Source organism: Phocoena phocoena, chromosome 10 (genome assembly GCF_963924675.1).
Source record: "Phocoena phocoena chromosome 10, mPhoPho1.1, whole genome shotgun sequence".
In the NCBI taxonomy this organism is placed as follows: domain Eukaryota; kingdom Metazoa; phylum Chordata; class Mammalia; order Artiodactyla; family Phocoenidae; genus Phocoena; species Phocoena phocoena.
The window spans coordinates 20,563,463-20,582,038 of record NC_089228.1 but is presented as its reverse complement, the minus strand read 5'-3'; the positions used below and the strand labels follow the sequence as shown (position 1 = coordinate 20,582,038).

The following is an 18,576-nucleotide window of genomic DNA, read 5'->3' as shown; positions in this document are numbered from 1 at the left end:
TCTGTTGCGGAGCACAGGCTCCGGACGCGCAGGCTCAGCGGCCATGGCTCATGGGCCTACCCGCTCCGCGGCATGTGGGATCTTCCCGGCCCGGGGCACGAACCCCTGTCCCCTGCATCGACAGGCGGACTCTCAACCACTGCGCCACCAGGGAAGCCCTATGCTAAACTTTTTTAATGGCTTTTTTACAAATTGAAGGTTTGTGGCAAACCTGCCTCGAGCAAGTCTATCAGCACCATTTTTCCAATAGCATTTGCTCACTTTGTGTCTATATGTCACATTTGGTATTTCTTGTAATATTTGAACATTTTCATTATATTTGTTATGGTGGTCTGTGATCAGTAATCTTTGATGTTACTATTGCAAAAAGATTACAACTTACTGAAGATTCAGATGAAGGCTAACATTTTTTAGCAATAAAAACTTTTAAAATTAAGATGTATTCTTCCTTTAGACGTAGTACTATTGTGCACTTAATAGACTACAGTATAGTGTAAACATAACTTTGATATGCAGTGGGAAACCAAAAAATTCATGTGATGGTCTGGAACCAAACCCACAATATCTCTGAGGTCTGCCTGTGTTTATATGTTTTTTATTGGTTTATAACATGTAAGTTTCGTATGTACAGTATTGTATTTCGGTTTCTGTATACGCTGCAGTGTGCCCACCACCAAGTTTAGTTTCCATCTGTCACCATACTGTTGTCCCCCTTTACCCATTTTGCCTTCCCCCACCCCCTTCCCCTCTGGTAAACACTGCTCTGGTCTCTGTATCTATATGTTTGTTTTTGTTTGATTTGGTTTGTTCATGTTAAAAAAAGTTCACGTATGAGTGAAATCATATGGTATTTGTCTTTCTCTGTTTGCCTTATTTTACTTAGCATAATATCCATAATATCCATCCATGTGGTTGAAGATGGCAAGATTTCATATCTTTTTATGGATAGGTAGTATTCCATTGCACATATATGTAGTACAAGATGTGAACCCAGTTCTTTCTGACCCCAGAGCCTGGACTCATACCTCATTCTCACCCCATCCTTCCTAGAAATAGGAAACTCTTGTCTGGAATATTTTAATGATCTGCTACCTAATTCCCTGCTTCCCTCCCCTTTCCTCTTTAGACCTTTGTCCTCCCACCAGCGTTCTGAAACATGCATCTCTTCATCGAAGGCCCCCTTCCTTCCTTCTTTGCCTAATGCATCTCTGTCTTCAGGACTTCCGTACCCTGAGCTTTCCCCTTTGAGTTCTCACAATACTTTGCTCCTCTCTTAATCAAAACCCTTTGCAGCTAACAGTCAGCTAGTTAAGTGTTCCAGGGATTCCTAGGCTGTGGCTACAAGCATTCAGGTTTGTGTGTCTGTGCCTGTGTGAATTTTTTCTGGAGGCAGTCCGTAGTTTTCATATGAGTCTCAGAAAAGTATGTGACCCAAAAGGTTAAGGTATTATTATTTATCGGATTCTCTGCCCTCCTCCAAGTAATGAGCACCTAGAGGGGGTGGGGAGCATATCTCATTCCAATTTATTTCCTTAGATGGCTATAATAATATAATATTTTTGAGTAAATAATGAATAAATAAATATCTCTATAAGTAGAGCCATGGCTATAGCCTGTGGGTTAAGAACACAGGCTCTAGAATCAGACTGTGCCTTGGATTGAATTCCTTCTCTGCAAGCTCTTCAGCAAGTGATGCAGTCTCTCAGAGCCTCACTCTTCTCACTGGTAAAAGGGACATCATCACAGTGTTTAAGTTAGTGGGTTCTTATTGAGGAATAAATCAAGGTATGGTATGTAAAATGCTTAGCACAGGAGTGCGTACCTCCCGTAATTAGCTGCTATTATTATTAGTAAGAACTTTTGAAAGAGGCTGGAGGATGAGAGTCTCATGATTTTTCTAGTTACTGTCATGGAGGTATTACAAAAAGATTTATCATGCCACTTTGAGTTTTCAAAGCTTAAAACCAACGTGTTTTCTCTAGCCAAGGTGGCAGGTACAGCTCAGAGACGTCCCTGAAAAGTTGTTCTTGGACATTTCCTTTCCCTGTGGCCTCGACCCTGGCTGTGTAGTGGCTCAGGCTTCATAGATGGATACCTTGAAATGCCAGCTAATGGAAATTTTGTGATATGGTCACTCTGCCCCCGAGGATTTGGACATATGCTTTTTGTGTTTAAATCAACAGAAAAAAAGTGCAGCTGTAGCCACCCTTCTGCATAATCGTTGAAGTAGCCCTTTTCCTTGCATGTCTTGGAGCCCCTGAGTGCCAGGCCTGTCACTTACTGTCCCCTCTGTGCATCGCAGGTAAGTCCAGTAGGTCAGATGAAAGGCAGAGGCCGGCAGGGCATAATCACTTATTTACGTAGCACTGATGAATAGCTGTACACAGATCAAGGCATACATGTTATTTATAGTACTGCGGCCATAGGGTCACATTGGCAAGAAGCAGCCTCTAGAAAAGTGCTTTAGTTGGATAGTTATGAACTCTGGCTCATTACTGTGCACTAAATATAGAAAAGGGAGTTTGAAATCTCTTTACAGAAAATATATTGTGAGCTGGGTTCATTGACATAAGGGGAAAAATTGTTGACTCCTATTTTCCCAGAGTTTTTTACGAGTGTATACCGTTTCTTTTCATCACTGGTAAATGTATGACCTTTAGTAAGTCGTTTGCAAATACTATTTTTTTTAAAAAAATGTCTTTAAAAAAAAGTGTAGCAGCTTTAATCACCATCATCAAAAACTGGAGACAGCCCAAATGTCCTTCCACTGGTGAAAGGATAAATAAGCCATGGTTCGTCTATACAATGGAATATTAATTTGCAAATAGGTACCGACACCTGCTGCAACATGGATTGATCTCAAATGTACTTGCTAAGAGAAAGGAGCCAGACTCAAAAGTCTCTGTATTAAATGATCCCATTTATATGACGTTCTGGAAAAGACAAAACTATAGGAATAGAAAAATAGGTGATTTCTGGGGCATGGGGTTGGGTGATGTTTTGACTCCCCAGGGGCAGCCTAAGGAGTGTTTGAAATGATGGAACTGTTCTGTATCTTGATTGTGGTGGTGGTTACATGAATTTATGCATTTCAAAACCTCTAGAACTGTACAGCAAAAAGGTGAATTTTAATGTTATATAAATTAAGAACAATATTTTTAAAAAAGAATGACAGCGTGTACCCAACACACTGAGAGAGAAATGTGGACTTGTTTTGAAAGGGGCAATGCATGTCATTAAAATCCCATAAGTATCTTTTGATTAGCTACTAGAAGTCAGTGCTTTATAGGAAATCAGAAAAGAAAGTACTGGTCTATATGCTCAGTGGTGTAACAGTCAACTTTGGTAAACATGCACAAAAAAATAAAAGGGAACATTACATCTGTATCATGGAAATCTAGACAGAGGAAAAAAGGCATCTAGCTGGGATCATGGATGATTTTTGTTAAAGTGAGGAAGGTTTGTCAAGGTATTAATATAATTTTGAAGAATGGGTCGATTATTAAAATGTTTTTTAGTAAACTTTTAATCAAAGTATAACATTCCTATAGAAAAGTATACACATCTTATGTGTACTGCCTGATGAATTTTCATGGAGTAATCCAGTCTATGAGACAGACCATTACTAGCATCCTTGCACCTTCTGCTAGTCAACCCTTCCCCGGGTATAATCACCATCCTGACTTCTAACATAGATTAATGCTGTCTGGGTGTTATTTAACTTTATACAAATGGAACACTACAGCCTGTACTGCCATGTCTGGATTCCTTTGCCCAACATTATGTATGTGAGATTCATCCCTGTTTGTCATATGTGGCAATAGTTTATTCCCATGGAATATTCTGTTGTGTGACTATATCACTATCTCTTCTACTGTTGATGGGCATTTGGTTTGCCTACAGTTTTGCACTGTTACGAGCGGTGCTGTTACGAACATTACTGCTATGTGCTTTTTGGTGAACATGCATGTACATTTCTGTTTGCTATGTGCCAAAGAGTGGAATTATTGGGTTATAAAGCATGCATATGTCCAGCTTTGGTGAATACTACAAACCGTTTCCAAAGTCTTTGTACCAATTTACACCCACAGCAGCAGCATCTGAGTGTTCCAGTGGCACTATTCCTCGCCAACATTTAGTAACGAACCTCTGTTTCATTTTACTGGAGAATGTGTAGGATCTTGGTAGAAAGGGATGGTGAGTGCATGACAGGTATTCCAGGCAAGAGGAACAATTTAATCAAGAGCATACAGCTGGGGTTAGAGGGTGCGTGCAGTAGTTCCCTGTTATCCACAGATTTAGTTATCCATAGTCCACCACCATCCAAAAATATTAAATGGAAAATTCCAGAAATAAACAATTCAGAAGTTTTCAGTTGCACACCATTCTGCGTAGTGTGATGAAATCTCGCGCTGTCCTGTGCCGTCCTGCCCCAGACGTGAATCATCCCTTTGTCCAGCATATCCAGTCTGTTAGTAACTTAGTAGCCATCTAGGTTATCAGATTGACTGTCGTGTTCAAGTAGCCCTTATTTTACTTACTGATGGCCCCAGAGTGCAAGAATAGTGATGCGGGTGATTCAGATATTCTCTTACTGTGCGTGATTTATAAATTGAACTTTATCCTAGATACGTATGCGTAGGAAAAAGCATAATATATATAGAGTTCAGTACTACTCATCCATTAGGGGTCTTGGAAAGTATCTTCCGTGGATAAGAGGTGGGGGACTACTGTATGTTGTTTGTAATGTTTGCACTAGTTACAATCGTTGAGACTAGAAAGATAAGTTGGCCTTGATTGCCAGTCTAAATAAGACATTTGAAATTCATTCATTCTGTGCTGATAAACCATTAATTTTAGTAAAGTAGTAGCATGGAAAATGAAATACTGCCTTTTGCAGCAACATGGATGAACCTAGAGATCATCATACTAGGTGAGGTAAGTCAGACAAAGACAGATATCCTATGATATAGCACTTATATGTGGAATCTAAAGAAAGGTACAAATGAACTTATCTACAAAACAGAAACAGAGTCACAGATGTAGAAAACAAACTTATGGTTACCAGGGCGAAAAGTGGGGGAGGGAAAAATTGGGAGATTTGGGATTGACATATACACACTACTATATATAAAGTAGATAACTAATACGGACCTGCTGTATAGCACAGGGAACTCTTAATACTCTGTAATGACCTATAGGGGAAAAGAATCTAAAAAAGTGGATATATGTATAAATGATTCACGTTGCTGTACAGCAGAAACTAACACAGCATTGTAAATCAACTATACTCCAATAAAAACAGAAAAAAAAAAATAAAGTAGTAGCATGAAAGCAGCAAAGCCATGCTTTAGGAAGAGTTATCTAGTAGTAGGTTTAGGATGTACTGCAGGGAGTGGGGAGAGCAACTTAGCAGTCCAGGCCAGAGCTGGATCATGGCAGAATAACTGTGAGGGCAGAGGAGATGCAGTGTGGTGTTGACAGGTAACATATGATAAGTGACCAGACAGTGGAGGGTTAAGGGCAAAGGAGAGTGAGAGATACCTCTGACCTGATGGTACCTTAGCCAGATAGGTCAAAATTATCCTTAATGAGTGGGCTATGCTTGTTATCTCTATATCTTCACTGTCCTTATACTCCTTTTTAATCCTTCATAAAAAATGTGAAATATACACATAGAAGAGCACCTAAAACCTATCAGTTAAGTAAAGAACAATAAGATGAATAACCATGTCCCCACTATTCATCCTGAGATATAAAATACTCTAGAAGCCTCACCTTTGATTACATCCTCCTCTGTATCCTACCCCCAACTGAGTTCACCACCACCCTGAATTTTACGCTCATCACTCCCTTGCTTTTCATTACGGTTCAGTGTTGCTATCTATGACTGCATGTCTAAACTAGACTTGGATATAAACAGTGGAGCCATATGGCAGTATTCTGTGTGACTTGCCTTTTTCAGCATTGTTTTTGATTTGAAACATGTAGAGGCATATAGCTGTAGTTTATTCATTTTCACTGTTGTGTACTTAATCCATTGTGTCCATAATCTTCAATTTATTGATCTATTCCTCCTTAATCCTTACCCTCTGTGCTGTGGCTTTAATCACTCAACATAATTTTTTCACGTTGACAAAATACTGTGGCATATGTAACTCAAGTATGCCAGTGTACTGTGTCCCACCGACTTTAAAAGCTGTCTGGTAGACACACTGAAGTTTTTGCTTATTTATTTAACACTTACAGTGAGTTAGAACTACTCTGTCTCCTGTATGGGAGAGCTGCTTACTTTAAAATAGAGTTTCTCACGCGCAGCGCTATTAAACATTTGGGGCTGGGTAGTCTTTATTGTGAGGGGCGTGCTAGGCCTTGTAAGGTGTTTAACAGCACCCTGGTCTCTGCCTCTAGATGCCAGTAGCACCTGCCTCCCCGTCTGTAACAACCAGAAATGGCTCCAGACATTGTCACATGTCCCCTGAGGACAAGACTGTGCCGTTTGAGAACCACGATTTTAAAGGATTAGGATTCAGTGAAAAGGCATTGAGTTACCATGACTGACAGGAGAGAATCATCAGTGTAACCTTCGTCTTACTTCCCTGCTGCCCCATCCTGGCTCCAAGTTAGAGGTATATTCTTGTCTTTGGGCAGTGGACCTTCCCTGGTCCTGGAGATCAGCCGTCCTCTTGCAAGTGCCTTGGCCGTTTCACTCCATGCTGGTGACTGTTTTCTATATTCTCTCTATACCTGCCACTCTCTTTGCTCTGATCCCACCTACCCTAGAGGTAGTCTTTACTTCATGGGTCTGATGAGAGACTCATGCTTATTGCATTTATAAATTGCTTCCATTTCTCCCAAAGCAAAGGAAAAGAAATATTTTTTGAAATTGTCAGTTTAAAACACTATAATAAACCCATGTTAAACCAAAGTTAAAAGTGCCAGTGAACTATAAGATGATCATATTTCAAACGTTTTTACAGCATTATTGATAGTTTGATATTAATTTGGGCTTAGGAGTTATGGAACATTTGCAGGGTGGTAAAATGATGGGACCTTTTGATCTTTAAAATTAAAACTTTGATCTTCAAAATTTAAATTAAAATATATTTAGGTGGTACATGGCTGTCCCCATAACTTTTTGTATGCATTTTTTTCATGTCCAGCACAAACCTGTATGTGAATCCCAAAGCATTATAAAGTTGGCTCCATCTAGTGTATAAAAATATTATACAGCTAGGGAAAAAAAAAACTCCAACAACTCTACTGGGAATCTCCTCTGGTACTTTATTATGAAATAAGAAAAAAGGCAAACCAAAACAAAACTGGGCTATAAGCTATATTTGTGCCCCAGGAGATAACACAGGCAGAAGTGACCTTCACAGTGTGAGAGGAGAGGTCATTATATATTGAAATACAGCATGCCTAACATTTTGTTCTAACAGCCTTGCCTTTTTTTTTTTCTGGACGGAGGTCTTGTTTACAGGCACTATCAACAATCGTGGCGTCACTTCCATTGTGATATTCTCGGTCCTACTGGCCTGGCCCCTAGTTTTCCTGTATGGAATCATATCTGTCAGTCATGTTCACTTTCCACAGTTAGGAAGTGATTAGGGCTAGGCCCACGTACTATGATTTCAGAGCCCTAGATGATTTTCTTTATCAGACTGGAATTCTTTGTAGCTGTTCGCTTCTCACTGCAATAGAGTAGCCACTATTTCTGGGCTGTGTTTAATCTTGTTTCCACTGAAGGATTCTGACACATTCTTCATTTCTCTCAATCAGGGTTCCCAAATTTGAGCCATGCTCATACTAACTTCATGACGTTTGCCCCCATATTCCATATGGAAGCTTAAATAAATTAAAAATATATATTTAAAGGAAATGCTATAGTAAATGGCAACGACAGATGGATATATGTGTAAAATAAATATAATGAAATTGGAAGAAAACTGTTAGATCCTGACTAGGTGTGTGGTCTAGAAGGGCCTGAGTATGAGATCTGAGCTGTTTTTGTTACAAAAGGCAAGTGTTTCGAGATTGAAGACACATTAGCATCAAAAAGACACTTTTCCTGGGATGAAAGAAATTGGAAAGGACCTTTCTCACTGTGTAATTCCGTGGTCATTGAATGTGGAGTCTGTGTGTCTCCATTTGAGACCATCCTGTATCCCACACTTTGAGAAACTTTGCTCACAATTTACCATCTTTGCCAAAGGAAGTTTGTCATGCTACCCCAATCTCCAAAGGCCTTGTTTCCCATCGAAAGCCTTTTTGAGTAATTCTTTCTTTTCTGAGTACTTCCTTACTTCTCCCATTAAAAAGTAGAAATTGTGCTGATATTTCACATTTTCTCCCCTTTTTTTCAACTAGATTAAGTTATTTGAGAGTAAACATTGTGTGTTTCTTTACATTTCTAGTGAATGCCATTAATTTAACTCAATGCTTGGTATAAATATTCAGGGAAGCCTGCTTCATTCCTGTTTTTGTTTTTTTGTAAAGGTAGATTACAGTCAGAAGTGACCAGAAAAAGCACCATGGTCGATTCATTAATCATTTAACCCATTGACAAATAGTTACTGGGTTCTTTCTCTGGGTCTGGAATTGTGCCTGGTTAAAGAATGAAGAGGTGAACTAAACAGGCATGGTTTATGCCTTCATGGAATTCAGACTCTAGTGTGGGGTGTGGGGAACAGACCACTAAAGAGGTGGCTCCATTGCAAGGTTCTAATTTTAGAATTAGTTTGCTTCTGTGATTGTTGAGTGGCTCACAGAAACTTGGCACAGAGAACCCTAGCGAGAGGCGTGTGGGCCCTGGAGTTTCAAACCCTAGATCTGCAGCTCATCAACATCTTGACTCTAGGCAAGTTACCTCACTCCTTGTCCCTGTTTCTTTATTTAAATAAAAAGAGATAAAATAAAGGTACAGTTATCAGTGTGATGATATGATGAATTCTCTGTCTTTTCTCTTCCCCCCTCTTTTTTTTTTTAAAGAGGCAGAGACACAATCTCATTTTTTCAGATTTTCAGATTTTCAAATTCCCTGCCTGGCACACTAGGAAATGAGAACGCGTTGATCCTTAATCCAGTATTAGAAAGCAGATGTCCTTATTAATGGGAATATCATTGTGGATGGCACGTAAAGATGGCAAATTCATGCAACTTCCAAATTGTCTGTTTAAATTAATAAATGATTTGAGCATTCAGAGTTACTCCAAAACATTTCTGTCTTCAGAGTTTAAGGGCTATGATATATTATTGATGTACCTCAAGCATGTTGAGTAGTGCCTGGAAAGTAGTAGGTGCTCAATAAATATTTGTTGAATGAATGAGTTTTAATAAAAATCTTTCTATTTTTCTATCTTTTACTCATAATTTTGTCCATATTTTTAAAAAATGAGCCAGCATTGTTTGATATGAGGAGCTTAATAAGCTTGAATGGGAGTGGTGGTGATTCTCTGCAGCTCCATCACCAGCCTCATCTGTAATAGCTGGCAGGTAATAAATACTTGGTAAATGTCAAAGTGAGAATTAGGTAGTTTTGGTTAGGCACTATTTTTTATTTTTTAAGAACATATAGCTTAATTTTTTCAAGCAAAGATTTCATTTTTATGTTACTGCATAGCAGTATTACTTGAAACTACAGAGGCTATTAATTTAAAATATTGGTTACTTTAACATTTTACTATCAACATAAATATACGCTTTGATTATAGGACTCCCTAGTGTGTAAATTAGATTCAGAATGCTAATGTGTATCAAGTTTATGATGATTGATTAGATTTAATCAACAGACAGGAAGGATTTCTGTGCAAATATCATTTTTCTCATTTCAAATCCTATTTGCTCAGCATAACTGAAACAGGATGTCATTAATATAAGAGTGAGTATTGAGATGCTTTAGAAGTTTGGGAAACTTGATTATGGACATAAATTTAACCTATGGTGATCTTCTGAACACAGAGAGGTTTGATTTGTTATACTTTTGCTTATTTAAATACACTATTTCCTGCTTGACTTCTGAGTATGTTTATATAGTAAAAATACAAATTAAAAACGTAACTGACACATCGAGTCAGAGCTGAAGGTTCCCTGGGCTAGCAATTTTGTCTGTAGCTAAGACAGTCATTGAAAAAGCATTGGAAGTTGTCCACTATCAGAAGAAGTTTCAGATCGCCATCAACATCTTAGCTTTTAGTTCTTCACTATGAATGAATATGTTATTCACAAGTATCTCTAGACCTTTCCTGAGCTTACATAGTGCATGGGGTATGTGTGTGTCTACAGTACACCACCACACTATGCTGTCTCCAGTTGAAAAACGGTGCTAAGTTTACGTCTGTTAAGAGAGACTTATCAGTTGTTTACTTACTTATGAAATAGTGGACCTCTCAGAGGTTTTCTGCTCACAGGCCAAAGTCGCTGCCCTGGATTCTTACCACATGTTGTACAAATGAGAGCTTTCACACCTGACACACTTTCGTAGCACCTTCCACCATAGCACTGTGATTTTCCATGAGAAACAGTCTGTCTGTACCTTCAGCTCAGTTTTTGGAATACAAATATGGGATTTACATGAATGGAATAGAAAGTCTAACTGACAGAGTACCCTTCTTCTTTATTTTCATCCCTTTTCCAGTTCCCCCTTGGACAATAAAGGATTAGGTGGTTCTTTGAGCTGCTGATGCCTTGGTGTCTCAGAGAGGGAAGCTGGGGAGGGATGGATTTACCTGCTTTGTAGCCGGACCTCAGCTAAGGTGGTCTGTGGAGGCCACTTCTAATAGCTGAATATTGTGTTGCTTTAAAATACTTCAGTATCTTGACTCTTGCTTGGAAGAAGGATGAAACTGATGTCTTTGTTGATGACGATGGGGTTGAACTCTCCTGCTTATGTCCTCAACACTGTTAGGAGGATGGCAGACACACCCTATGTGCTTATTTGCTCTTCAGGCTTTAATTACTTTTAAAAAAGGAGTTACTACAGTAAAAGACAAGTCCACATTTTTCTTTTTAAATAAGTGAAAAGTCCTGAAGGCGAAAATTTCACTTCTTATAAAGTCGTAGTGTAACTTTGTGCACCGCCCCCCCACCGCATGACAACAGCATTATCTTTTCCTATTTATTTACTTAGATAAGGAAAGTAATTGCATTTTTACTAAATTTCTCCTTTGAGGAAATGCCATCAAAGTGGCATAATCTCAAATCAGTGTTTCCCTCCTCAAGTTTGTGTAGTCTCACAAACTTGGCTTATTTTGTAGATTGTGGTCTGCTTATTGAAAATACCCCGCTGCCATTTATAGAGAACAAAGAGACAGCTCCTGAATGGCCTTTAATGCAGAGCAAGTATTTGTTTTGAAGTGAACTCTAACAGATAATATCAGAGAGCTCAAGGGAAGGAACTAATCTCTCGTATTGATTATTTATGAAAGACTCTCTCGTATTGATTATTTATGAAAGACCAAGCTATCATTTCATCTATTTCTCCCTTCATTAATTGCTCAGAGATTTACTTTGACAGCATTTGAGATGTCTCTTTGTAGATTATATCTGTATTCTCAGGACAGAGTTTTCTAAACAGTTTAAAAAAAAACATTATTTTTTTCTTCTGGATATTTGTATAAGCATCTAACATTTCTTTCATAATGTTGACATGAGCCTAGATTAAGTTTACATGGGGTCATCTTGGTCTTGTCTGCATTTTCCTTTTCAACCTTAAAGGGCTTCTTTGTGAGCCAGGTACAATGAGCTGTCTTTCAGAAGGTGCTGTACCATCATTGTTACAGGGAGATCTTCTCCTGGTAGTAGAAAAAAAAAAAAAGAAGAAGAAACAGGGTGAAAGAGGTAAACGTTATTGAGTGGTACTGAACACTTATTTCTGCAGGTAAGTAGTCATTAAAAATTGCCCTCAGTCATGCTGTGAGGGGTTCAAATTAGAACTGCTGGGTTGCCAGTTCCTTGTAACTCTGTATCCTAATACTTTATCCATAAAAGTGAGTTGTGTTCAGCAACTAAAAGCTTCCAAATGAAAAGTATACAATTGTGAGTCCCACTTATACCTATTGACTTCCTAATTAATTAAATGCCATCATCAAATTATATTTCATAGCTCCTTCATTACCTGATCTTTTTCATTTTGTCACTCATCCATCCATTCTTCCATCCATTTATCCATCCATCCATCCATCCACCCACCCACCCATCCATCCATCTAGCAAAAATTTATTGAGCACTTACTTTATCCCAGGCACCGAGAATGAAATAAATACAAAGGAAGAACCCTGCCCTCAAGGATGAAAGACAAACAAATAAAATGATTAGAAGTTGGAGTAAGTGCTATAAAAGAAAGAAAAAAACATTTACTGGGAGAGTAAATAGCAGAAGTGGGTGTTCCTGCTTTAGGTAGGATAGGGGGCAGGGGAAGCCCTCCCTAGGGAAGAAACAGAAAACCTGTGAGACCTCATCTGAAAGGTGGGAAGGAGCTCCCCTGGGAAGGAGCCCCTGGAGCAGCCATTCTGTCCTTCCTCCTCCCTCTTACCATGGGCCTGTGTACGTGAGTTTGGGGTTTCTCTGGGGCTCACCCCAGAGAAGCAGAGCCTCTTGCATCTTCCTGTTTATCTTCCCCACAGCACTTGGGAGATGTCTCGCAAATGCTGCGTGCATCAATAAATGTTTGAGTAAAAGGGCCTTTCGGTGGCATCTTTTTCCAGAGCGTGAACACGATGGCATGTGGGGAAAAGAGGGGACATGTTTGTTCCTCTGGAGAGTAGTTTGTGAGTTTTGTAATCACTTTCATGATACTGGTGAATCAAGGCTTTCACTCAATATTCAAAGCATATCCATTGAAACTCCAAGTGAACACTTTAATATATCGAACTATTCAAGTAAAGACTTCTTTATTCAACAAATAAAGGGAACTTACATTCTTGGGTGTTTTTCTGTCACTCTTGGAGAGATAATTTACATAGAATATATTATATATAATTATGTATATTATGTTGTATAATAGTGGTTCCCAGGCCTTACTTCACAATAGTCCTTTATGAGAAGTTTTTTAAAAATATGGAATTCAAAACGATGCCTTTGGAGAGTCTCAGTCATTTGTTTGGGGAAAGATTCTTGACATTTGTATTTTTAAATGCTCCTGAGTTGATTTTAAGGAGATGGAGTGGGGAGAAATGTCCCCAGGTGCTTAAGATAGGGATATAGGTTTGGGAACCATTGGCTGGGATCACAGTAAAACATGAAGGGTAGGTGCTTCCTAAATTGTATGTAGGGGCGTAGTTCATGGGTCAGTATAGTCCTTGGCATGTATTAAGTCCTCAAATGTTAACTATTGTGAGGGTGGTGAGTAGAAGTAGTTTATTGAAAAGAGCAATAACTATCAGAAGGAAAGATATACGAAAGTGATGTGCTTTGGGGGCAATAAAACATTTGATACCCAAATAAAACAAGAAGAATTCTGACTGTGATAAAACAGTGGTTCTACTTTTCTTCAGCTGAGTTTGGACAGGATAACAAGTAAAACCTCTTATCTCTTCTCTAACATGTTCAACATAGTGATTGAATTTTTCCTTCAAAAAAGATTGAGGCCCAAATTTAGACCAAAAAAAAAACAAAGAAAAAGTTGGCTGTCACTTGGATATTTGATAGTTTTAAGTTCCATTTTAGTTAAGGTTGTCTTTGAAAAAGGTCAGTAAGAATTCTGATGACTCTAGTTGATTTGCTGGAATTTGGGGCTAGGAGTAGTAATTAAGATTTGAATTGTATTGGGGTACAGGTAATATTTCTGTTCTGCATTCAGCGTTTCGTGTTAAAAAATAGTATCTTTCTTTTTTCTCTGCTACCAATTCTTAGTTTGTGTTTAAATTTAGGGTTTCGGTGTATATATGCATTTATGTATATATGTGTGTGTTTATACATGTGGATTTATATATGTATATGCACTTAGGATACATATCTGAATAGTACAAATGTGAACAAGAGAGTTGCTTACACATTATAGATTAATCCATTTTAAACATATGAACATCAACCATGGGCTTTTTTTTTTTAAACATCTTTATTGGAGTATAATTGCTTTACAATGGTGTGTTAGTTGCTGCTTTATAACGAAGTGAATCAGCTATACATACACGTATATCCCCATATCTCCTCCCTCTTGCGTCTCCCTCCCACCCTCCCTATCCCACCCCTCTAGGTGGTCACAAAGCACCGAGCTGATCTCCCTGTGCCATGCGGCTGCTTCCCACTAGCTATCTATTTTACATTGGTAGTGTATATATGTCCATGCCACTCTCTCACTTCGTCCCAGCTTACCCTTCGCCCTCCCTGTGTCCTCAAGTCGATTCTCTACGTCTGCGTCTTTATTCCTGAACCATGGACTATTTATTCTACTAGGTTCTAGGGATACAGTAGTAAACCAAACATGGTTCCTGCCCCTCAGAAGACATGTGTTGAATAATTGCATGACTACTTGAGGGGCAGTATCGTGGAAATGTATGTAATGTTTTATGAATTTTGTAGATGGTGTCAGATGTGTAAGTCAACCTTTATTCCATTTGCCAGTGGGTATTTCATTGCTGTGTTCAGGGAGATCCCCCAAGAACATTAGCATAATATAGATATTTCTGAAGTACCATGAATAAGTTGAACATGTGCCCCTTAAAGGTAATTTTACTTGAACACTTATGTAAATGGTCAACGGTTAGCCTCCTTGGGGTGGTAGATTGTCCAGGACAAAATGTCAGGCGATGTCATTGGCGGGACACGCCAGGGGAGCATTTGCCACGACATTCTGTCCCTGCTGGAATGGCTGGAATTGATTCCATTGGTTTCGTGATCAACGTTTGAGAGCCCACAGAGGGTACAGATTTTCCCTGTGTGTAAGCATGTAATAAATCAGGGTTTCAGTTGTAAAACTTCCCCGGGTGCATTGTAACTTAATGCAGCTTCAAATAGTGTCCAAGGTGGGAGAGAGTCCAGCTTGGTCTTTTAAAAAAATCATCCCTTTAAGGTCCTGATATGGTAATTTCCTTCCCTCTCTGTTTTCTTTGATCTTCCAGTTTCTTTTTGTTTTTTTTTCACTCTGTTGCATTTCCATTGGTTCTGTAGGTTGGTCAGTGTGCATCGAGAATAGACAGTTCCAACTACAATCATAATTGTAAGAGCTGTTTTTTAATTGAGAGCTTACTGTGTGTCAGACTGTGCCATACACGTTACATATATTGTTTCCTTCAGTTTTAACAATAACCTACAGGATAGCCATTTACCATTTCCCCTTTCTCAAGTGAAAAAACTGGGACATGGAAAGTTTAGTAAATTTGCACAAGGTCACAGAATGAGTAAGTGGTGGGATTTGAACCTGGCTAAGTTGACTCCAGAACCTGTGTTCTTCTTTTTTTTTTTTTAAATTAATTAATTAATTAATTAATTAATTTATGGCTGTGTTGGGTCTTTGTTGCTGTGTGCAGACTTTCTGTAGTTGTGGTGAGCGGGGGCTACTCTCCATTCCGGTGCACAGGCTTCTCATTGCAATTGGCTTCTCTTGTAGTGGAGAATGGGCTCTAGGCACGTGGGCTTTGGTAGTTGTGGCTTGCAGGTTCTAGAGCACAGGCTCAGTAGTTGTGGCGCATGGGCTTAGTTGCTCTGTGACATATGGGATCTTCCTGGACCAGGGCTTGAACCCATGTCCCCTGCATTGGCAGGCAGATTCTTAACCATTGCGCTGCCAGGGAAGTCCAGAACCTGTGTTCTTGATTTTTATGCCAAACTGTGCTAGAGGCAGGAGAAGTGAGGTGTGGAGTAGGTTAGTAAGGGGAATAGTGTGGCATCTTAGTCATCTGTTAACCCTAGTACCCAGCACAATGCGGAGTGTGTAGAAACTCCTCAATAACTATTGTTAATGAATGCAATCATTTGCATCAGGGACCTGGATTCCCCACCCCACCCCCATTCCTTCTATTTATTGGTCTTTAGCTTTACCAGTAATCTACCCACTTTAATCCACTTCTCTCCACTCTTGTCCCTTCTCCCCTCCCCCTCCCCCATAAAGTATCATCACCTCCTACTAGGACTATTGCAGTAGCCAATCTTGCTCCTTCTCTAGGTGGTTCTCGATATAGCAGCCGCCAGAGGGACCTTTCTAAAAACTCTGATCTGAGCCCATCACTTCCCTGCTTACAACCTCTCAATGGTTTCCTGTTCATCTTGGAACAAAATCAGTGACTCTTCTCTGGTCTCCCAGATCCTGATGGTCTGGTCCTAGCCACTGCTTTAGTCTCACGGACGCCATGATTTCCCTTACTCTCTGTCCTCCAGCCACAAAGACTCTTCCTTCTAACTCCCCACTTCAGGATTCTTGCACATGTCATTACCACTGCTCAGAAGACTCTTCTCCCGTGCCCCGCTCCACAGCCGTAACCCATGACTGCTACCCCCACTCACTTCTATGCCCAGAGGCCCCTGCCTAAGGGAAACCTTTTCTGACCCTTACATTTTACGCTTTCCCAGCTCCTTGTAGCATTTACCACATTTCATTATATATTTGTCTCACTAGACTGTAAACTCCAAGAGTTTGCACAGTGCCTGGGACGTAGTAGGTGTTCCATAAATATTTATTCTACAAAAGAAAAAATGAACAAAGAATAAAAAGAGCTAGAAATAGCTTGTCGGAGACTCCTGGCTGGATATTTGCTATTATTAAAGGAAAATTAAAGAAAGATAATTTCATTACATTATAAAATTCAAGTTGGATTATGGCTTATAGAGACTGCATTGTTTTCCAACTACGTACTTCGGAGACAAACTCTTAGGCACAGAGAGGTGAAGTAACTTGCCCAGGATACACAGCTAGTCCATGTCAGATGTCTTTGTTCTGACCTCTGAATTGTGTGTAGGGAGAAACAGACATATTTTCATAAGTGGGCAGGACATCTTTGGTGTGCTGAGTCTGTAGGAGCTGCATCAGTATTTGATAATATTGAGGTCATGTCACAATTTTAAAGCATCTTTTGAGAGCATGTATTATTATTTCGGCACGTTCAGAATTTAATTAGATGACTATCTAAGAATACACAGATGTATGGCCTAAAGATGTCCTAAAAGATAGTGCCCACAGTTGAAGCAGCTTGTGTTTGACTTCCACCAGGACTGGGCAAGGGTAGCTCTCCGTATATTCTTGGGATCTGAGGGTAAGGAATGTTGTCCAGATCTCTAGCTTGTCAGCAGGAGAGCACGTTCAGTAATCAAGCTCCAGTTCCAGAAATGCCTGTGCATGGATGCAAAGCAGCTAGAGGTGTGTGATGAGCTGATGCTAGAGGTCTCCCCAGTTGAGAAGGGGCAGAAGCTGTCCCACAACCCTCCTGGGTTCTGTGGGTCTTTTAAGTGTTAGAAATTCACCGGTATGTGAAATTACCTCAGGTTTCACATTCTCTGTAACGCGCAGCCACTGCAAGCCTCCACTGGTACCTTTCTGTGCTCGGGAGGGCTAAGTAAGCATCCCAAGGTGTCACCTGGCTGCTGGGTTGGATTTCTGGTTGGTGCCTGTGTCCTGGCGAAGCCCCCGTTGCAGGGTGAGGCAGCATTTTTGTCCTGCAGGTACAGTAGGTACTGGATTAAACAGGTCTGCTGTTTCAGACAGACACCAGGCACGGTTGTAGCACGAGCTGTGTTTGGATTGGAGTTTCCAGGGCCTTATCAGGAGCCACCCCTAGTGACACAACCAGTGCCAGAACTAACTTTGACTTTCACTCTTCACCAAGGGCTTGCAGAACACCTTAAAGGAAAAAAGATGGAGGCGCTTAGAGTTCAGATGTTCATGCCTTGTTCCTTTGAAAGCTTATATCTGTAAGTGAAGTTTTATTCTGGAAATAATCCTGGGACCACTTGACAGGAGTTTTGTTTTTTGTTTTTGTTTTTTAAGGGGAGGACAGAGAAAGGGGAGGTACTATTCGGAGTTAAAAATACTGGAACTGTTACTCTGTGACTGTGGCTTTAATCGGTTTCAGCTGTAACCTCTAGTAGGTGGCTATGACAAGGATAACGACTAATTTGTGGGGGGAGGCAGGATTGAAATGCTAGCCCATTAGCTCTGCCTTCTCTTTTGAAATGGAATGTTGGTCTTAAATTAATCATGCCAAAAAATGACTGCTTGAAAAATCTGAGTGAGAACAGAGCTTGATTTATGATTACTAGGTAGACTGCAGCCCAGCTTTGTGATGAATAAAAAAGGGTTTTCTTCAGGAAAATGAGCGTGCTTAGTGACATTGGTCAAAATTGCCCCATTGCAAACACTTTGGATTTTTTGCTTTCTCCCCCCTGCCCTCCCATCCCCCCCCAACTGTGGAGTAGTAACAGTTGCATTAATAAACATCTCATTTGCATTTCTGCATATTGATTTTTTTTTTTTTTCTCTTTGAGAGGAAAACAAAGCATCCAAAATCAGAATCATCTGTCTGGCATAGAAATGTAGAACAAGCTTGAAACTGGCACTTTCAAAGAAATACGAAAATGGAGAAATGCTAAATGGATCATAGCTCTCCCCTCCCACTCCCCCATTTCCTTCAACATTTACTTTCAATG

General features: G+C 39.8%; 1 protein-coding gene across 5 annotated transcripts in view; it reads left to right on the top strand.

Moving 5' to 3' along the window:
• The window catches only part of MITF (melanocyte inducing transcription factor), a 223,821-nt gene that overhangs the window by 105,769 nt on the left and 99,476 nt on the right, over nt 1-18,576 (top strand). The window contains exon 1 of one of the 5 annotated variants that reach the window (XM_065885705.1): nt 17,786-17,841. The exons of the other annotated variants lie outside the window; for them this stretch is intronic. Coding sequence (XP_065741777.1) covers nt 17,786-17,841 — 56 coding nt within the window. Of the gene's footprint in view, nt 1-17,785; nt 17,842-18,576 lie in introns of those variants that run through there. 5 annotated transcript variants of the gene reach the window in all.